The 22500-nt window shown below is 39.4% G+C and overlaps 1 protein-coding gene across 7 annotated transcripts in view; it reads right to left on the bottom strand.

Moving 5' to 3' along the window:
- The window catches only part of znf536 (zinc finger protein 536), a 251828-nt gene that overhangs the window by 57863 nt on the left and 171465 nt on the right, over positions 1 to 22500 (bottom strand). For all 7 annotated transcript variants that reach the window (XM_016679757.1, XM_016679755.1, XM_016679756.1 and 4 more), the window contains 2 exons: positions 15816 to 15974; positions 3404 to 5176 (listed from right to left, as the gene is read on the bottom strand). In XM_016679757.1, coding sequence (XP_016535243.1) covers positions 3404 to 5176; positions 15816 to 15974 — 1932 coding nt within the window. The remainder of the gene's footprint in view (positions 1 to 3403; positions 5177 to 15815; positions 15975 to 22500) is intronic.

Here is a 22500-nt window from a genome sequence, read left to right as displayed (position 1 = left end):
GAGTATTGATATGTTGAGACAGATGGCTTAATTAGATCGTTTAATAAAAGAAATAAAAAACAAGAGAAACATGAACATGTTACAATGATTTTATTGATCCTGCTCACAGTCATCGGGTAAATTGGGGGACTGCAACTAATTGAGCAAATTTTCCCAATATCGAAGAAAGTCGTACATGAAATTTTGGTTTACTTGCATTCATATGCAAACTTGCACGTGAAAACTTGTGCTAGGCAGTAACCTATTCAGTTAGTCATGACAAATAAACCATTTTGTCAACAAAGATTACACCAATTAATCTAAAATGGATGCCTTTAGAAGTTTGGAGGAGGAATCCAGAAGAAAACCATGGAAAGATGACATAGCCCTGTCAGAAATGTATAAAAGTTATGCAAGTTTCATAAATTATGTCTCTTGATGAGAGCTAGCTAAAGGTTTTGTAACATTGATGTAGTCACCTGTCGCAAAGATCGTGCATTAACAAAAGCTTGTAACAGCATATTTGTCATACATTTATAAAGCATAAAATAGCGGAGCAAGAGCCCTTTTTTTCACTAACGCAAACAAAACAGCAATTATTAGGAGAACTACAGAGTATACCATAAGAGTCCTTGATATACTGATGGGTCTAATTGAACACATCCAAGCATTTCCCTGGCTTCTTTCTTTTGCCTACTCCTCTAATTCTAAGAGGTGCTCAGCTATGAGCGCTGCCATTTTCTGCTCTAAAATCCTCCGAGCACGACGCTCTCCAGCTTGTCAGTCTCAACCTTCCAAAGTCCCACACCACATTTAATATATTAAGTGAACAAGGGGGTTGAGGTAACGTGAGTAATACAACGTGAGGAGCAATGTTCGCAAGCAGACCTGGCATGTACAGCACCGTTTGAATAATGTAATACTTCATGTTTGATAATGCATGGCTATAGATAGGTCTACAGCGCAGCCAAGTATTGATTGTGTTAAGCACACCTAGAGTACAGCAAATGGTGTGGGTATATATCAATCTTTACTATGAACTGTACTTAAGTAACCAGATACCTTGTCTGATTACAGAAACCTCAGGGCCACTGATGCTGCTAATGACATTTATTGATAAACCTAATTTTCAGGGCCAGTTTGAGGCGAGCTTTAATATCACAGACAGGTTGAGTGTGTTTGTGTAAATCCTCACATCTTCATCTATATCTGTTAAGAGTCAAAGCGCAACTAGACTCAAGTATATTGTGGCCCGTTGTGCCTCCTCCGGGCATACTAATGAAGAAGCGGTCAGTCCAAACGTGCAACGCGTGCCCTACGACGCTTCCCGCACATTCAGGGGAGAATTTCGATATTAATGATTTATGCCATATTTGCATACAAACCTAATGCAAACCCACTCAAGATAATCACATTTTGCCAGGTCTGAATTGAGTTTTACAGACGTCTGCACTACTACCCCCACCTTCTTCTTTTTTTTTTCCACCCACCATGTAACAGTGGAATGTCTGTCTCTCCTTTTTTTTTGTTTTTTTGTTCAAGCTGCGGGTGACCCCCCCAACACAAGGGGTTTACAAGTGGACACATAAAGAAGGACTGTAATAGTGCATTTTACTGAGACAAGTGTGCCTATTATTTCCCTTCCAGCCACGCAGCTTTAGCGTATGAACCAGGACCGGCAGAAACAGGAAGGATAATAGCACACACTGACAGTGTTGTCAATGAGGATGGTAAAAATGTTATTTTGTCCTGAAAACACTATATCCATGCTCTTCCCTTATGCTTCTATTTCAACTCATTTCAACTAGTTGAAATATACAACTCAGATGTTTTTAGAGAACATCTGATGATGACTGCGACCAAACCGAGCTACCAGTTGCAGTATATTTCACCCGAATACAGAAATACAATCAGAAAATTGGAATTTTTGCAAATCTTATCAGTTAAACATAAACTGAAGTACTATAGATTAAAAAAACTAAGTGGACAAGAAGAGACCAGATGCACTGACAGTTAATGACTATTATGGCCCAGCAGTTTGCCAAATAAATGAAAAAAAATTAACAGTTAATGTGAAGTATCTTATACAGAATTACTAAAACACTTATGAACCTTATCACTTAGAAGTGATTTTTTTCTCACCTTTAATCAAAATCCTGTTTATATCTGGAAAACAATTTATGTTGGACCCAATTTATGGTTTTGCTTTTCAAAGTTATTTCATATTATTGCAACACAAAGTTTATGCAATTTGTGAAATAACTAGCGTTATTGAAAAGCTGCACAAGTATTTCCAGAGCTTCGTCTTGGAGAAGCTAAATAATCACTTTTATCTCATTTACATTCTAGGACTTCTAAAAAAGGACTTGATGTTACTCATGTTCACTATAATGCCTCAATGTGATTATTAGTGCAGTGTAAAAAAAAAAGCCTGAAATTCAAAGTTAAATATTCGTAATGGCGAACACAGCTATCCACTTTACATTTCCAGCTTCCAGATTAATGCGTGTATGAAATTTAGGACATTCTGCTACAAAGGCTTTCTCTCTTTTTAAGAATACTTCATAGTTACTATTATCTTATTTTCTTGTGCCCATAAATAACGAGTTTGCTGTCTATTTGCAGCCATTTAATTTCCTTTTTGCTTTGGACATAACAAAAAAATATCAACATTTTTATTAAAACCAATGAATCCCTTGATTGACATTAACTATGTGTCACTAGCAGAGGACTTAGGGATACTGATGACCAACAACACTTGTTTTTACTCTCTTTTTATACAGACACTCGGCAACCAGCGAGCACTGGAAAGAAAATAGGGAGGGTGAGATAAAAATACTTTTTTTTTTCTTCAGTTTCAAGGATCAGCTATAACCTTAGCAGAATCATGAAAGCTGACAGTTCATTTTTCACAGGGTCATAGATCGACGAATCTTATAAAGTAATGGGCTTTTGGGAGCCGGCTTTATGAGGGCTAAGATGGTTAAGAGACATGTGGAGGAGATGGTACAGGGAACTGAGGTCCTGCTCTGACTCATCCAGGGTTATTCCCCCCATGCTGAGGAGCAGGAGGGAGGAACTGCACTCCCAGTAATATAAACGTGTAATAAAGATTAATCTGTTGCTAGTCGCCAGGCTGATAGCTTCTAAACTTGCTTGAAATAAGGCTCAAATCACTTCAGGGCCAATCTTGAGATATTTAGTGAGTGTTTGGGACTACCTTTGTGGGTGTCAAGCAAAAAATAAAGAGTTTATGCATTTGTGAGCTTTGGGGTTTATGTGTATGCAGTGGTGGTGCAATTTAATCTACCTTATAAATTTTGTTTTATGCAGGTATAAGGCTTTTGTTTTTGTGAGGTTGTTTGTAAATGCGTGTGTGTGCTTTCCAGTATTAACTATGCCATGAGGTGTCACACATGCTCACCGGTTCCATCAGACCTCTTCACACCGCCCGTGATCGATCCGCCACTTCCGCCTCCCAGGCCGTTGAACGTAGGGGTGGAGTCGTTACTGTAGGCTCGGAGGACAGACAGCATAGTCATTTGCTGCTCTAGGTGGGCCTGCGGATCAGCCTTCAAAAGTCCTGATGCACCGTCCGAGGACAGGAGGCCCAGCCCCTGCTGCCACTGCTTGTCCAGCGCCAGGGTTTGGTTCTGGGCTTGGGGAACCAGAGACAGTGGCTTTGTGGTGGTGGAGGACGCTGGTAAACCAGCATTGGTCATTAGAGTAAGAGAAGAGTCATCTTGCAGCTGTTTAGCGTGAGACTGGCTGTGGTCAGAAACAGGACTGCCTTCTTCCTCTCTCTCCAAGTCCATTTGATCATCATCATCTCTTTCCTCCTCTTCTTCGGCCACTCTACCGTCATCATCCTCTTCCTCAGAGTTATTCTGTAGCTGTGGTCTCTTTGGGGTGTTTGAAGGGGTCCCACATGTGCTGTGCTCCCCAGCTTTTGTGATTTCTTCATCTGATCCAATGCGGTCATACTCAGTATCTCCACAGGAACCCCTGTCACCAATCTGGTCATCCACAGCTGACGGTGTTCCTCCAATGACCTGATTGTGCAGTTCCAGTCCCTGCTCTGCTATATAACCTTGAAGGCCTGGGGTAACTCTTGAAGAGCCATCATATAGACCACCGAACCTCCTGAAGAAATCACTTTGGAAGGGGTTGTACGGTTGGTCGATGTGGTTGTTCCAAACTCCGTGGATTTTCTCACCATCTCTGTCTCCTTCTCTCTCCAGCGCCAAAGCAGAGCTCTTGATATTGGAAGAATGAATGGTAGAGTTGGTGGGAAGACCCTCCTGCTGAATCTCTTTGCCGGCATCAGCCCGCTGCATTTGGGCTTTACCCAGGTGGTTAGCTTGAAGGTGTAGAGCCATGAGCTCCAAAGAGGAAGTAGAGAAAGAGCAGAAGAGACAGCCATGCCAAGCCACGTTATCGTGAACAGTGATTGAGGAGCCAGGCAGGGATCCGGGTCCAGACTCAGGACGTACTGATACAGAAAGATCGAGCGGTTCATACTGGGACCCAGGCTTTCCAGTCTCTGAATGCTTTTTGACTTCTGGTTTGTCATCTTTCTCCTGGTCACTTGAGACAATACGTTTGGCTTTGGGCTCACCGTTATCATGGTAGCGCTGAATTGGAAGCTGGACAGGGTTGTGGTTGTCAGCAACATCTTTCTTCATAGAGCTGAGGACAAAATTGTCCATGAAAGCTTGGAGAGAACCTTGGAAGTGGACTCCGTTCCCTATCATACTTTGGTAAGCCCTGCTTAGGTCGGAGAAACTGGCGGCACTGTCAGCCGCTGAAACAATGGGGGATTGGCCATCCGGAGTCTTCAGGTTCTCAGATGAGTGGATCGAATCAAAACGCCGATCCCCACGATCGCGATCTCGTTCGTGTGGCGCTATGATACCAGCCGATGCCCACTGATGTGGCAGCAGCGGACCAGCTCTGAAGTCCAGATTGGCTGGCATGCCCTTGAAAACATTACGGAGTACATCTGGTCGGGCAAAGATGCCACTACCTGCTTTCCCAGAATCGTCTTTATGGTCTGAAGATGTGTTGTGGCCAGAGGACGAGCCTGATGTGTTGGAGCCGTTTTGACGTTCACGATGGTGGCGCTCCAGGTGGTACTTCAGACTGGCAGACTGGGTGCCAGCATAGTCACAATGAGGGCATCGGTAGGGTTTCTCTCCTGAGAAGCCAAAACAGAGACAGAGAGCGAGAAAGAAAAAGACAAGGAAAACAGTGAATAATTAACCTGCTTATTACATTAATTCTGTATCAAAATCTATTTATTGGAGCAGGGAAAGTGGACCCTAGGGTCATGTAACCTCCCTCAACAAAGAAAATTAGGTCAAATGAGCTCACCAAAAAGATATGCATTTCATTAACCACTAAGAGAAAGGATATTAGTTCATATTAAAAATGTCAGCTTTCGCTAAATGAAAAAAAAGATCGCTTTTCAAAGTAGAAGGAAGTTTGAGAAACATATAAATACTAAAACAAAGAAAAGAAGAAAAAAAATAAGCTACAACTAATGAACCAGAAAAGTCTTTCAATCAACAACAGCTACCACTGACTGGAAGTCTTTTGTCTTCCAGTCAGCAGTCCATCGCCGCCTGATGTCTATATAAGTGTTAATGTGCTTGTGTTAGGACAGGAGCCGGCCAGTGATCATGAGCTGATCCAGCTTCACCAAGTGAGCCATCACTCATATCAACACCATAAAGACGTTTCACTATAGGCTGCTTTCACTTCACTGGTACAGATGATAATTTCATCTGAGAACAAAACTATCTGGATGTTATCTGTTCTTCGAAGGGTGTGACTAGACTTGTATTTATAACAAAATATGTGTGTGTGTGCATGCGTGTGTGTGTCTGTGTGTGTGTGCGTGTGTGTGTGTGTGTGTGCGTGTGTGTGTGTGTGTGTGCGTGTGCGTGAGCCTGTGTGTGTGCGTGTGTTTGGAGTGGGGTCACTGTCTCTGTTCTCTTGCTTTGTTTGCTTTCAGGCGTGTGCCTTGGCAGTGAGAGTGTAATTTCTCGGACATTCCCCATTTGCAGCTTCTCCTGTGGGGTGGGGGGATGTTGGGATGTGTTTGCGTGTGTGCGTGTGTGTGTTGGTGGGAGGAGGTGGAGGGCTCTGAGAGTAATGCAACCCTGACCACACTGCAGCGAATCAAATAAGAATACAAACTAGGCTAAACTGCTATGTAAAAGTAATAAAAGGACGAGGGGAAAATTGCAGGCAACACATGCGGACCACATGTCTGTTTGGAGCCCGGTGATAAAGAACAATATGATTCACTACAGAGGATACAGATGAAAGTGATTTATATTACAGTAAAAGACGGAGGAATCTGTTCTGTAACATCTACATGTGTTTATTTATGCTTCACATCCATATTCATGGATATTCCTGATGATGGTTTAACTCCAGCATTATTCTGCCTGTAGTAGATCTTCCATAGGAATGATACTTATGTTGAAATAGAACACATCCTGCTAGCAATTATAATAGGCTTGGCGTCTGAGCCAGATTTGGATTCATTAAACAATGAACAAAGAGGGAAAAAATGCTAAGCTTGATTTTTTTTCCTTTCTTTTCTTTTTTTTTTGAAACACATACATATAAAAAGTTGCCAGAGTGGAATTTCTGTAAGAGGGATAACAATAACTGTGTGTAAAGGCATGCAGATTGGAGGAAAAATAAATAAAGGGGGAATCGGATGGCTGTAGTGTGTTGTATGCGAATTCTTTCTATATATTTAAAGTATATGCCAATAAAATATTTAGATTATACGCATGGAAAACATTTCATAGAGAAGAAAAAAAGCATTGTTACGCAAGGCTGGTTTGAATGATTTAAGTCGGGCTGTGTAGTAAATCATGGATATAATTAGCAAATGGCATACTGCTCAAGTAATTTATCATTATTTAGAGGGCACCATTCCAGAAAAAGACTCTGTGATCTGCAGACCTACTGCAGAGTTCTCAAATAAAGGGCCACAAACACCAACTCAATAGAATATTGATACGGGAGAGAAAAGAATAGGGGGCTATACAAAAGAAAATTGAAGGTGGAACTGCTGAGGAGTGTAAAAAGAAAGAATAAGAGAAAAAAAGCAAAGAAAGGAGAAGGAGAGCATGGAGAGAGACAGATAACCCTGACTGGAGAAAGAAAGACAATGATTTGATATCTTTTCTCTTACAGCAGAGTGTCTGTGAAGCATAGAGTATATTTAAAATAAACCATACGAGATGAGCTTTTAACCCAATAAGTGCTTCTCCTGTGAGCTGCCGAACAGAGGCTCAGTGCTGATTTAATAAGGAAACGTCCCTGATGCAAATGATCATTCTCAATTCCTCTAACTGGACAAAATGATATTCTAAGAGCCAAATTAGACAGAAATTAGACTGATAAGATTTTTTTTTCCATCCTCTGTTTTTTCTTCCCTAATAAGACATTGTTAATGTTTAAGGGGAAAATAAAGATTTATATGCACTAACAAGGTATACAGTCACTCTCAAATACGTACACACCCCTGTTCATATACATCATTTTTGACCTATAATGGAACATCTTGAGGGTGCAAAAAGGCTTTTTTTTTTTTAAGAAAACACAAATACTTAGCTTAAGATTCCCCCCAACCTTGACGTAGAATGTGCTATGATTTGATAAAACCAAAGTTGAATATTTTGTCAGATAAATAACAACAAAACAATGCCATATCCAGAGTGAAAATCAATCAATGGAATGGCTATATCAACCGAAAATAAAGTTTTGAAATGCTCCCGTTAGATTTAAAACTGAAATTGACAGAGGATCTGTGGGTTCCCCCAAGAGGGCTGTGGGTAAGCGATGTCATCACAATCTGCTAGATTTGAAGAAATCCTTGTAGGTAAATTGGCCAAATCAAAATGTAATGGCTAACAGGCTACTACCAAACACCTCTAGTTAGATTTTTCTTTATTATTATTTTTTTTTTTCGTCCTCTAACAGAGGTGAATACCAGGGGCGTGTACACTTTCTTTTTGCATTCAGTGTATCTAAAGTGACAAAGACAAACATTCCAAAATTTTTCACACATGACCCCATCCTACTGATGCTTATAGGGCAAGGCGAGCTGAAGGCAAAAACAAATGTTCAGAGTGATCCGTTTCTGTCCGTTTCCCATTAAAATTAAGCACAGGACTATCTGGAGCAAGTGAAACAGATGACTTGTGCATTTCTGCCTCTCCTTGTGTTTATGGACGTGTGTGTGCACCATTTGGAATGTGTGTGAACACATGTTTATGCATGCGTGTCAGCTCAACACTGTGTGTGTGTGTGTGCGTGTGTGTGTGTGTGTGTGCTTGTGTGTATAGGCGTGTGTGTTTGTGTCTTAGAGAGCCATTTGGACTGGCTAAGACATCTGCTCCATCATACGTCAGGGGCCTGGTGTGACATCTGGGGAATATACTGTATCCTGCCTTGCAACATTACACACAATTTACTGCTAAAGGTCATTATGTACCCGTTAATCCACTTTTAATTGATATCAGCCAAACAGCACAACTTCCCAGGCACATGACAGATCATTCCTGCATCAAAGCCAGGAAACTGCTTTATGGCATTTAAAAATAGATTGGTCAACTTTTCATAGTTGTTAGTTTGTTAGACTATTTTTTTATTTTTAGTATTAAATAGATGGATAGCACCGATAGAACATTTTGTTAGCTGTGACATGGTTTGAAATGATTCAGAGATATGCACTGTTAAGATGTTGACTGGCTGTGACCAGTTTCGAGTCTTTTAAATCAATATGCCATTGAACGTTTGAACCTAAAAGGTTTAATTTTCTTTAATTAGCACAAATTAGTAAAAAAAATAAGTAAATAAGGCACAGATAATATTATTACACCTGTCATAATAAATAGATTATGTTTTCAGCTGTGCATGAGGATCTATCCATGGGGATATTATTTTTTTTACCTTTTTGTTGGAAAAAAAACCTCCAAAAAACAAAAAAATCTAAAAAAAACAACAACTTGTATTTTAACATTTTTGTGTAAACACCTAAACCTTTTCACAGGAGGTTAAAGTATCCTGAGAATATTTGTCCATGCTTACTGCAGAGGGGGAAATTATTGTGGCACAACTGACAGGCAGTGGCGTAAAAAATGGGTATGCACAACATGAGTCGCATAGCGGCGCTGCGCTGCGCTAAAGAGGTGGAAATATTATCATATAATATGGCCAATAATGTGTCTGCATACACCTCAGTATACAGTTGAGCACCTGCTGACAGAAAACTGGGAAAGGATTTTTAGTTTAGCTAGAACAATGGAAACATTTGGTTTATGTCATAGTGACAATGAGGAAGAGTTGCTTAGTTAAGATGTGTTAATGGAACCCAAGCAAAAAAAAAGACCCTTAATATCAGCATTTTAATATTCTTCCTCTCTTTGCTGTGTGTTTTAATTGTCAAGAGACATTTTATTAAAAAGGGGGCATGAAAGTCTAAAAGTAAAACTAACAAAATAGTGTGAATGTGATCAGATATCTGGGTTTTTTAAGTGAGGATTTACTGAAAGGTTGTAAGCACATAGTATGTAGTGTGATGCAGATAACCTTCCATTTGGTGTAAATCCAGACTATTTGGTCTTAAATGCTGAAGCTGACAAAGGTCAAGACCAAACAGGACTTCTATCATTTTACCGTCTTCAAATAATTTCTAAAAGTGTCATAGTGATTATACAAGCGCTATTTTATCTCTTTGTAATTGTTAAAATTCATGACAATTGGATAGAAACATAGTTATCCTGAAATATTACAAGGGGAGGCTGGAACCAAACCTGAAACCTTCCTATTGCAGGATGACTATTCTACCCAATGAGCCACAGCGTGTCACAGGTTGCTACATAAATACAGCAGCAACCTAGGAAGACATGAACGAGTCTACAAGAGTTTTCATATGGTAGAAACCCGCTTTGGCCTCTCTCTTTGGTGATTAACCAGTTTGAACCTCTTTCTCTTCTTCTGAGCTAGTTGTTATGCAAACTTTTAAACTGTTGCTAAAAATTAAGATGCAAATTAGGTATACTTCCATCTACTTGTTTGGTGCAGAGAATACATTACAGAGAATGTAATTTGGTCAGAAGTTGATGCTACGTATGGCTATCATAAACAAAATGCAATGAAACTAGCTTGGATCACACATCTCAGAAAAATGGATGGGAAATTTTGGTATGTCAGAACTTATCAGCAAATTTATTTTCAACTCCATTTTTGCACATTAACTCTTTTTCAGAAAAGCCAAAAATTACCTCAAGCAAGCAAAAAGCTAACAAAAAAAACTTTTTTTGCAAAACTGAGGAAGTTATTTTGAAATCAACCACTGTGATACTTAAAAATGTGCAGAAAAAAGAAAGTTAAGCTAATGTCACCATGGGTGAGGCACTTATTCCCAAGTTGCCTGTCGATCTGCATATTGATGCGTGAATGTGTTCTAGTGTAAAGCCTTTTGAAGGGTCAGTATGACAGGAAAAGCACTTTAAATATACAATCCATTTACTGCTGATTCAACCTCACAGTGAAAGTTTAAAAAGAGCTAATGGATTGTTTTCTTTCACATAACCCGCTCTGTTATGCAGTATGTGATTTTATATACAAAAGTCATTATGAAAAACTGTCAACCACCACAGTCTGCCACGTGAATAACTGTAGACTCTATAGTAATAAAAAAACCAGTTTGTGTCCTCATAGCCATTCACTTAAACTGTGACAGCATTTTTGAAAACACATTTAGATGATAGAAACTTGATCTGAAAAGCTTTTTGGGTTTTGATCTACAGCTACAATCTATCCATCATCCTCCAACAGGACTTTACCTGAAAACCTCTGAACATTAAGGGTGCATTCAGTCCTGCTTTTCCTCTTTAATCCATCTGCACTTTATTTGGCTAGAACGTCCAGTTGAAAAGCAGGAAGTGAGCTGTACTGCAGGGCATTGTGGGTAAATACAACCAAAACATGTCTAATGCTAGTGGGAGAAATGGCTCACACAGAGGCCATTGTTGAAAAACCAAAGACAAAGAAATCCTGCAACTGCATCTTTGTTTACATTTGGTGAAGAAGGGCGTTGTTTAGAGGTTTTCCTGTCGTTTTCTTCAGTGGTTCTTGGTGCACTGCCACCACAGGCGAGGAGGGGAACAGGATTTTCAATAGGTTGGTTCATTTGACAGTGAGTGCAATATGAAAGAAAGCCAAGTTAATCGAATCGAGTCAACTGGACTATCAGTTGTGAAAATACCATAAAGTCCATTCATTATACAGTCATCTTTCTGTCATGCTCTTTCCTTCAGGCAGATACTAAACATATTTTACAGCTTTCATGGTTATTCTGTTTTCTTTGACTCACCAAAATCTTGCTGATGTTTGAATAACGTCACAACAGAAACTGACTTTATTAAATACGTTAACACTTGTGCTCATTATGTTATTTTTTTTTTCTTAAATACATTTATTGTATGGTTGTTGTCAAGAATAAATCTACTAATGCTAGCATTTTTGTCTTTTAGCAGTTGGGGGTAATCTGGCAGTGTTTCTCATATTGCCAGGACTAACTGTTCAATTATTAAAGGGGGAAAATCACACCATAAAGGGATGCTATATGCACAGGGGAACTTTGGATATTAAGTGTGCTCTACAGGGGAATATTAAATCTTGCACTGTTACTGTATTAAAAACACTGAAGAGAAGAGATTAGGAAAGGATGAGAAAAAGGTAAATGCGCTGAAAAACCCCCACAGAGATACTCAGAGGAAGAATGGAAAGGAGGAGAGGGAGGGGCCCAAAGGAGTGAGAGGAATAGAGACGGAGATCACAGGTCCCTCTTGATTCATCCTGATTACAAGGTTAGGTTAAGGTTAAATGACACGGGCAAGTCATGCTTCTTCTCTCCCCCTGTCTCCATTTCTTTCTCTCCCCCTCTGCTCATTTAAAGCGAGCAGGCACTCTTATTGGCTATGTGCTTCGGCCTGAAGTTATGTGAAGCTATTGTCAGGAGCGAGGTCTTTTTTTATTTATTTTTTTTTTACACACAGCTGCTTACTGCTAAATAGTGCCTTGTCCAGAAGGGGACAATCTGGGCCTCTAATTGCTGTCACTGAAGCCTAGATTCATTATGTGACTTTCCCATTAAAATGTGAGCATTAATTTGTATAATGAAATATCACCCTCTGCAGTGTGTTCATTAGCTCTGGCCCCACACTGTAGTGCCACAGTCGCACAATGTTAGCTACCTAGAAAACTGTGGTTAATTTTGCTAATGGATATTTTCCCACTCGATGTTCAAGAGGAAATTAATACTGTAACATTAGCTCTTTAACTTTTTGAGGAATTTAAATTCACTTCATTCCTTTCAAGCCGGTGTTAGTCACTCATTAATCTCCGTATTGCACCGCACAATGCCGCCTCGGCCAGCTCGGTAAGCAACTCTATTGTGTCAGTCACTTTGCATTAGGGTAACGAGAGCTCGGCTGTCATCTGTGAATTTCCTCGCATTGTCACCGGAGCACAGAGCAGATCTTCAGCCCCTGCAGAAGTCATCTTGTGGTGATAATGGAGCTGCTCCGATTAGAGCATAGGAATGATTTAAAGACCACATATTGGGGATGCATCAAGCTTTTTTTTTTTTCCCCCCCTTTGCATGTGTGGAAGAGACACTATTAAATCTGTGCTTAAACAGGCCCATATCCAAGGATACATTCCTCTTGAAAAGACAACATCCTCACTAAACCTTACAAGTTTTGCAGAAGAGCGGGGGGGAACTTCTCTGTTGTTTCACTATATGTTGAAATATGAACGAATGAATGTAAAATATACAGTGAAGGAAATCAGATCGGCCTAGCGGCGTATTTCGTTAAATGTTTTGAAAAACACCAGACCAAGGTGGAGGCCTGCACTTCCTTCATGATAAAATATGGCCCTCAGGGGTGTTCTTACTGCAGCATACTACTCAAAGCAGACATAACTCAGCTCCCTGACCTAACAGATATCAAATGCCTCCCAAAGTCATCACCAGCTATGGAGCGCTGCTGGGATAGCACAGCCTGGTTGTGCTATTTAACTTAAGAAATCTAATTTGGTAAGTGTTACTGGATGTGTTAGCATGGTGCAGATTGAAGGGTTTGTACTGGCCTCGGATCAATACGTGCTTTCATTGAGGAAACAAAAGGGGGCTCCCTATCATTTCAGCACCCTGACAGACAAAGAGGAAACACAAGCAAATAAGAACAGACTTTTTTAAATTGTTAAATAAGATTTGTAATTAGGTTCGGTTTCAGCTCAGGTTAACTTTTTTTGACTCAATCCTCCACTTTCATGGACACAGAAGGTTTTTGTGACATTACAAAGCTGCATTTCCTTTGACCAGAGGATCAATCCATTTACCAGAGGATTGTGTAATTTGACATTTGGAAAATAAATTTACTTAATTGAAACACTCCAATTTTGAAAAAAAGTTTTTGCTGCAAGGATGAAGTGTGTTTTTTTGTTGTTTTTTTTTTTGTTTTTTTTTGCTGTTTCGTAATTAGTTTATTTCACAAAACTGCTATGGACATACTTTTTCGCATGACACAAGTCACATGATCAAAAACAGGATGTTACAACTGCTGCAAAACATGAAGAAGAAGAAGACGACAGGAAGTGGTAGGAGGTATGATTTCAATTATGTTTCTTATTTAATTGAAAAACACAATTGTAGAATTGTTTTGTTTTCCAACATCAATGTAATATTGAAAACGTTAATATATTTCTATATTATATGTAGAAATATATATTTCTAATGGAAACACAGCTGTGGACAAACTGTTCCACCTTTAATTTGACATATACTTTGGGCATTTTAACTTAAACAAATATTGTGGGATAAACACATATAAAGGTGCAAAAGGTTACTAAAGGTTTTATGAAGGAGGGATGTTTTTATATTAGAAAAAAAACAGGCATTTTAACAAGAGTGTGAACCCTTTTAGGATGAAGTATGTATTTCCATTACAAGTGTTCAGTTGAACTCTTAACCTTCTTAATCCTATTTAGGTGATCCAGGTAAGCTGTAGGTAAGGATCCTAATGCCTTGCTCAATAATGCTTTGACCAGGCAAATGTAGGTTACTTAGTTCTCTCCATGCAAATGAGCCTGTTTGTAAATGCCCAGCAGGATGGTCAGGTAAATTTTCTTCAATCTGGATTTTCAAGATTATCCAATGTTTAAACTCGATTACACAACAAAAGTACAACAAATTAAATATTGTTCCAGCTTCTCAAATATCTTGCTTTTTTTTCTGTCTTATGGTTTTATTGAAATTGATGTCCCTTTGCAGTTTTTTATTTCATAAAAATAAAACCAGGCATGTGTTTTTATTCATCCCACTGCCGACTGTAAGACTTTGGGTTGTGTCTCTATCAGCTGGGTAATGTCTGAAGATTAAAGTCTTTGTTAATTCTTTACCATATGTGAATATACTTTGATCTAAACCAGTGCCACATTGTCTTGTAATGGATTTCTTTTAGCAATTCTTCTTGCCTCTGTAAAAAAAAAAAAAAAAGGGCATAGTATAACAGTAATCTTGTTAAAATATTCTCCTACCTGAGCTGTGAGTCCCTGCAACTCCTCCAGTGATTCTATGGGCCTCTTGGCTACATTCTGACAAATCTGTTTCCCCAGTCAGTTATATTAGGTGAAAAATGAAATAAAATAATTTCATTTTTAAAACAGAATCCAGTTGGACTGTGATTCTGGCTCATCTTTAGGTAGAATAACTTTAGTTTTAGAGGTAAAGCACTGGGTGCTGTCCATGTAATCATTCTGAATGCAGACACAAATCCAAACTAGTACTGGTACGCACCTGTACAAATATGAACAAGGTGACTCTCAAAGACTTTAAAAAGCTTGATGAACCGTAACCCTAACTGCAAACAAACTCTATTACAATTGAAATAAAAATTTCATTCTTTTTCTATCTTTCTTTCTTTGAGTAAAGAAAGAAGTGGATGACTTTTCACGAGGCAGAGAGCGTTAACAGTTTTGTGTCTAAGATTTAAAAAGATCCAACTGAATTAGGTCACCACTGTTTATTGTGTTGGAAGATGTATTTATTTATTTTTTTAATGTGGAGTTTATTTTTCTCAAGTGGCTTTTATATTTGGTGCATGTTATTGACAAAAATAAACTAATAAGAGGATATTGTTAAATTTTCTGATTGCATAAGCAAAAGTTTCCATTTATATTAGTAGAAGAAGTAAGATAAATAATACTGCAGTGGGAAAAGTTGACACTATGTTTACTTTGATGGTTAGAGACAGTTAAAGCTGAATTTCAGTTCTTTTCAGTGATGAATAATCTGAATTTTTCACTCTGTGGTGTTTTGACAATGTTGTGTGTTCTGTGGTTTATGGACATTTACTTTTTCACTCTGTGTTTATGTGGTTGTTTCTTAGGGTAAATTCTGATGTCATAATGTATATCCATTGAAAAATAAATGTGTTGTTAAAATCAAAATCTTTCTTTTGTTCTTTCTTTCTTCCTTCCTTCCTTTCTTTCTAGTTATTCATTACCAATAATGATTTCTTGTGTTCTCATTTGGAAAATATGCAATTGATTAATCTGCATCATATCCATCATGTAACAAGGCCGTCCAATATGTGATTAGGCCAATATTCAGAACCCAATATGTCAATCTAACCCCAGAAGAAATGTCAGTACAAGTAGTAAAGTAAATTTTGCATGAAGTACAATAAATGTTTAATAGTGAAGAAAATTACTGACACGATGCTAACCGTACTGACCTGTGTGTATCCGCAGGTGGACTTTGAGATGATGGGAGGTGCGGAAGGACTTCCCGCAGTAGGGGCAGTCCTTAGAGGACGAGCCGATGCTCCGCTCCCTGACCTGGGATGGAGGCGGCTGCAGGCTCACTGCTGCCTTCGCCAAGTCTTCCCCAGCATCTGGAGTAAACACAGAGACAGCACAGGGAGGGGAGGGTGAATGGACGGTGTGCTGATTGCCAAATCAAACCAGCCCTCCTCACATCACATCACTTTTTTTTGTGTCTTTGTCTGCTGTTCGTACGTCATTGTCCCTCCTTTACCGTGCCGAAGGAGCAAACAGCACAAACGCATCAAACAGACTCACGAGCTGAGCTTTTTTCCTTCCCTGACAGAACGCTGACGGTTCATAAACTTTTCTGGTTCTTTAGAAACACCAAGGCTCTGAGACGCCACCGCTTTGACCCAACCATCCACACAGCCCCAACACTGAGACCACACCCCTCACTCCCACTGCTTTTCTTCCTTTCCCCACCTACCCCCCACAACCCTCACTATCATCACCAGTCCTATTAAGCATATGCTAAGTGGCAAAGAGAATTAAAACTGCTAAATAAGGCAGACAAAAAGAAAGCAGAATAAAAGAGGGAGAGAGAGAGAGAGAGAGCGGTTTGGCTTTGTCAGCATCGCAGGATCTCCTTGCATCTCTTCCTGCGACCTGATTTTGACAGGAAGCTGTCAGAGATATGATAGGGTGATAACAGTTTTGACCCAGCCCTCCGCCACTTCCTCCGCATGCCAAAAAACGATGATGCACAGTTTAGTGCAACAGCAGTCTGTTATCAACACAATCAGCCCCCGAATAGGAATCTAAAAGATGAGTGACGACAACCTGGGAATGTGTTGACAGCAGCATAATCTGAGGTGAGGGTGTCACCGTCAGATTGTACACACTGGCCTTGTACCCACGATAAGGAGTCTGTCATGTGCTGAATTTAAAGGGATGAGAACAAATAAAAGCAACTTAAAAAGAAAACAGGAAAACAGAAATTTGTTGTTGACATATTTCTTTGTCCTAAAGCTGTAAAATTAGAAATATGTTATCTGTTTAAGTTCTGTTTAATATGTTGTGATGGAAGTCGGAGTACATGAACAAAACCTGATACTGAATATTATTTTCAAGATTACAGGTTTTAAAGGAACAATAAAATGTTAAACTGATTTTTTTTGGGGGGAAGCAGGGTGACGGGGGTTTGAATTCTTTGTGAGTTCTTTGTCTATCCGTCCATTATGTCTAAGCAACTGATTTAAAAAACAAAAGATTTGGATGCCACTACCTCACATATAAAGATTTTGTATTTGCATTAAACAAAGCAAGAAGCCACACAAATATTGTGTTTTCTTCTAAAATATTTAAAATATTTTAATTTTTGAAATCCGTTCATTTATCTTTGCTTTTATCTACTTTGGCAGGACATGTCGTATCCACCTTGGAGAAGTTTTCATACATTTTCAAAGCCTATTGTAAGCAAATGTGACATGATGGGTCCAATAAATATTATTAAGCTGTAAGAAGTCCAAATAATTTCTTCTGATTTGATCAAGGGCTTTAATTTACCATATGTCATAGAAGTTAGCAGGTCTGAATAGAAAAAAAATGCAAATATGCCTTAATGCAAATTTTCAGAATATACAACTGATTTAAGTCATACATCAGATTGAAACGTTTGAATGACTGTCCTAAGATTTTATTAAAAATACTTAGCTAAAATGAGATGCATTGGTTTTAGCAAACAGTAAAATGGATTGTTAACAAGATGAAGACGTAGAGGTGATGATGAAGAGAAAGAGAAAGAAAACCAAACACTTCAGAGGAATCAAATCTTAAAACAGTTTGTTCAACATATTCATAGTAAAGCTGATTTTGTGGTCACTTACTTTTTGATTGAGTTGTTCCTGACCTTCGTACTCACAAAAAGTTTGATGACGAACTTTTAAACTATGCTGATGCTTTCAATACTGTATTTATGGGACACACCAAGCACACTGTGCAGTAATAAAATGTATTTATTTCCTTATCTGCCAAAGGATTTGGGGTATATGTAAGGAAACGGCAACAAAACCAAAAAAAAAAAAAAAAAGGGAAAAAAAAAAAAAAAAAGGGGGTAGGGGGAGAAAGAAAAAAAAGAATCGAAATCGAACACAATGAGAAGCTTTTCTCAACAGACGCCCACACTTTTCTTTTCTGCTGCTCCCCACCCCCTTTTCACCCTCGTCTATCGCCGAGTCAAATAAGGTTTACAGAATAGAAAGACCCAAGTCAGCAAGTCTTCTTCCACGCTGACACTAAACACACAACTCCATCCACCCGGGCTGCTGTCAGCCTGAACGCCACTTATCACGACTGAAAGTGAAAGACGGCCTAAATATAAATGTGTGACAATGCACAGATACTAAATACCAGCTGCTTCTGTTTGGCTTGTGTGGCGTATTTGTGTACAATGAACAGACTGTAAAAGCACATGTAAAAACACGGATTAAGATTTAAATCTTATTTTCAGGGGACATTGGAGTCTGTCCGTTATTTTCAGCTTTATCGAAATGGCAAATATGATTTTCTCGTGGCTTTTCTTTTTTAATCTAGTGATCAGAAACGTGTTGACTTTGTAAACAGAAGAAATAAAAACTTATGTGGCTGAAAGATATGGAAGTAAAAAATTCTGTTAGAATAACTGGACTGCACTCAGACAGCTATCCACTGAATGATTGACTGATTGATGTGTGGCACTGTGCTAACAGACCAGCATTGTGTCATTTCTCAAATCTAAATCTAAGTGAACAGAGATCACATATGGAGTTCCTCCAGGTACCTTTTTCAGACCACATGTATTTTCGGTCTACATGGTTCCCTGGCTCGGATCATGCACTACACATCTTACCATATCAATCCTGCTGAGACAAAACGTTATACTTCTAAATCACCACAGTGTTCTCGGTACTAAGAGTTGGCAATGTTTAGTTTGAATGTCCCTTAGCTCTGGAACCAACTACCAAACAGCATGAGCTTTCAAAGCATTATTAGCTGTGGTCAATGAGAACTAAAAACTTTTTTTTATTTCTTGTAAAGGTTCATTCCTTTTTTAAGGTTAGCATTTTTTAAAATTGTCTTTTTAGTGTCCTTTGTGAATGTTAATGTTATTCTGAGACATTTTATTAACAGAATATTAAGATATTCTGTTAATAAAACATTAACAGAATGTTAACATATTCTGTTGATATGTTTATTTTAAAATGTAGTTCTCTTTAATTCTCTTCCTTTATTTTGCTACACAAATAAGCATATGATTCACATAAACCATACTGGAAAATCAGAAAATATTTAAAATACGACCATATTGCCCACATCCTCATGTATTAACAGCCATTTTCACTTAGACATGTTTAGAGCAGCGGCTGTACGTAAACAAATAATTAAATAAGAACAAATACAATTCCCCCAGGGTTCCATCCAGGACTCCACCATACTGTAGCCATAGACGCCTCTCAGAAACATATTTTGACTGGTCTACTGTACAGATCCCTTTCTGGCAACAGTTCCCAGCATCGTGTAACAGACACTGGCCCACCTGCCCATCCCAGATGGGGTTTAAAATTAAAAAATCCAAAACACAGATTAGAAGCAGGGGCACACACTGGACCACACACACACACATACGCGCACGCACGCACGCCATGTACACACACACATACGCGCACGCACGCATGCCATGCACACACACACACACACACAAGCGCGTGTCTCTCTCTCTGTTTCTGTCACAAACACACAGACAAGCATGTCCTTGTGTGTCAGGGTTAATAGTGCTCCTGTAAGAGGAAGACACACTACTGAGAGGATGAGAGTGTGCTCTCCTGGCATATAACAGCCCTTCAATAATAAATGAGCTTCACACATAACCACACACCCTCACGCACACACGCATCCACACACACACTAACGCTACAAGAGAAAAAAAAAAAAGAAAGAGCAACACAAGTTTGGTTGCACTTCCTTTTGGTGAGTGTGTGAGCGCGCATGCAAGACGTGAGCGCCCATCATTCCTGGGCAGTAAGCCGGCCGTCCGGCATGCACGTCTTTAATCAGTTGACTGATCCGTAGCTTTAACGTGGCCGTTCCAATTACTGTAAAAGTCATCCTGCTCCATATAACCACAAATATTGACACTTTATTGCACAACACTTTTATGACATTTTGAAGGTCACACTGTATATTAGGCATCATCGTTCACAGCGGGGTGTGTGATGCAGAGAGAGAGAGCGTCAAATATGTTGACACCCAGCTGTAACTACTCTCTGATTATTGATTTTCACTTGCTTTCTCCCCCCCTTTATTTATGCAAAGGTTTGCTGCAGCAGACACAACATTACAGTGACTGTCACCAGCGAGAGGGGCCCGCCACTCCTGCTCTTTAATTTTACATTTCCCACTTTGGAAAAACTCACACTCTTTACTTTTCTTCACCTTTATATTAAAAAGAAATAAAAAAAAAGTAGTGTGAAGCCATTAAAGTACAAAGAGACAAGTTAACAGCTTTAATTCCCGCAAGACAAATGAACAATAAGACTTTGGGTGTCAAAAGTGTGGCCCTGGTGCCATTTGAGGCCCCTGACTGCAACCCAAAACTAAAACAACTTTAGCCTCCCAGCACAGCTGGTTGAAGCAGATTTATCTTTTGTTTTTTATTGGGGGGAAAAAAAAAAAGGTTGACGATAAGTTGAAATATTATTAAAATACAAAATATTTATATATTAAATAACCAAGTTTTTGCAATTTCTTGCAAAGACATCCACACACTCTTGAAAAAAATAGATTCAAATCCCAATGTTATTGCTTCAAAATGGCTAAATTTTTGCTAACGCTGTATAAATATTTCTTTTAACAGGCCAAACCAGCAAAATCCTTAAATTCTAGCAAAATAATGTCTCTTTCTAACCCTGAAGTCCTTCTGGTCCTTCTGAGTTCTGACAATAAAGTTTTGGCACCCCTGAAACAGACCATGAATTTAACCTTATGTGTTTATATTTTTAAAATAAGCATCTATAAGTTCTCATTCATCCAAATCTCTTTAAAATGTCCAAATGTCAAAACTTCCTGCTGAGTAGCTGTTATATGTGTCAGCCGGGGCTTTTTTTAAGCTTTTGCTTAAAAAAAAGACCACATCTCCATGAAAAATAGAAAATATAAAAATGTCTTTAAATTTAATATATAAAAATGTCTTTAAATTTAATATTGAAGCCGTTATTCTTACAAAAAAAAGCTTAAACCCATTGAATGAGTTTTTATTTATTATTTATAAAGTGCGCTCTTCCCTCTACCACAGGAAGAAGAAAAAGAAGCAAAAAAAAACACAAAAAACATGACAAATGCCAAACTGTGACTGTGCTAGTACAAGAGTAGCACAGAGGGGGGAACAAAAAAGAAAAAAATATACATGTATAATTTAGCTGTATCTGATCTGAGACCAGCTCCTCTCCCCTCTGTCTTTACCAGTGTCACGGCGTCGTAATGGAACATGCCAGAACAAAGGCTCTGAGATCAGATTGGAGCAGAGTTGAGCAGGCCATCTGGGAGGCAGGCTGAGTATCAGTCACTCTGCCTGCTGTCTGCTGCACTCACACTCGTGAACACACACTTCCCCTCTGACTAAACGGGCTGGAGCTCGAGTGCAAAACAGGAGCGTGCGCGTGGAACACCTCGCTCCCCGCTGACCTCGCGTCGCCGGAATCTCAGAGGCTTCGCCTGGCAGCTGACTGACTGACGCACGCTTAAATTGATGTGGATTTTCACACGCGTCCGTGTTCCTGCGGGTAGGGCCGGGCTGCCTCCTCCTTTTTTTCCGGCGACCACACCCAGTTCCCATTAACAGAATACATGAAAAAAAAACAACAACAAAAAAAAAACAACAACAACAACAAAAATGTCAAATGCAACCGACAACACTGAGTGCGTGCATGGTGCCAGGGATGCAGGTTGGTTGGTGGCGGCCAATGGCGGGGCGGGGTTGCCAGTTTCTTAATGGTGCTCTTTCAATCACACTTTGCACTCTAAACACTCTGTGGTTTTGATTAGCGTGATATCACTTTCAGGAAATAAAACATGGGGGTAAAAAGCACATCAGTCATAAAAACACAAGATGTTTTTGCTTTTTGCTCGGCCATTATTCTAATGTGTCACATGACTCCGGTTGGAGCCCATCGCCTTTCTCTGCAGCCAAATAAGTGATTGGGGAGGGTGGGATGTGGGGGTAGAGGGGTAAGAGTGTGCGTGTGTGTGTGCGTGCACAGTGGAAGGGTAGCGGAAACAGTTTGAAAAGGGGGAAAAGATATTAAGAGAGATTGGGTGAGCGGGAGGGTGCTAGGGGAGAGAGAAAGAGTAAAACGTGATGACATCATTTGAAAGGCATTAGGCTTTTAAAAATGTGCCCGGGGGGACTTGATTTCCTTACACCAGAGCAACAAAACACCATCCGGCCTGATGCTTGCTTGTGCTCGCTCGCTCTCTCTTTTTCTCTCTCTCTCTCTTTCTCTCTCTCTCTCACTCCCCTAACGCTCCCTCCGCCACACACACAAACACACAGATACACACACAGAGTCACACATCCATACTCATAGAAACGTCTGAGGGAGCACTGATGTCTCACTAACT

The sequence above is a fragment of the Poecilia formosa genome, unplaced genomic scaffold (genome assembly GCF_000485575.1).
Source record: "Poecilia formosa unplaced genomic scaffold, Poecilia_formosa-5.1.2 Scaffold219, whole genome shotgun sequence".
In the NCBI taxonomy this organism is placed as follows: Eukaryota; Metazoa; Chordata; class Actinopteri; order Cyprinodontiformes; family Poeciliidae; genus Poecilia; species Poecilia formosa.
Note: the sequence above shows the minus strand (reverse complement) of the source record. Positions and strands in the feature narration are given on the sequence as shown.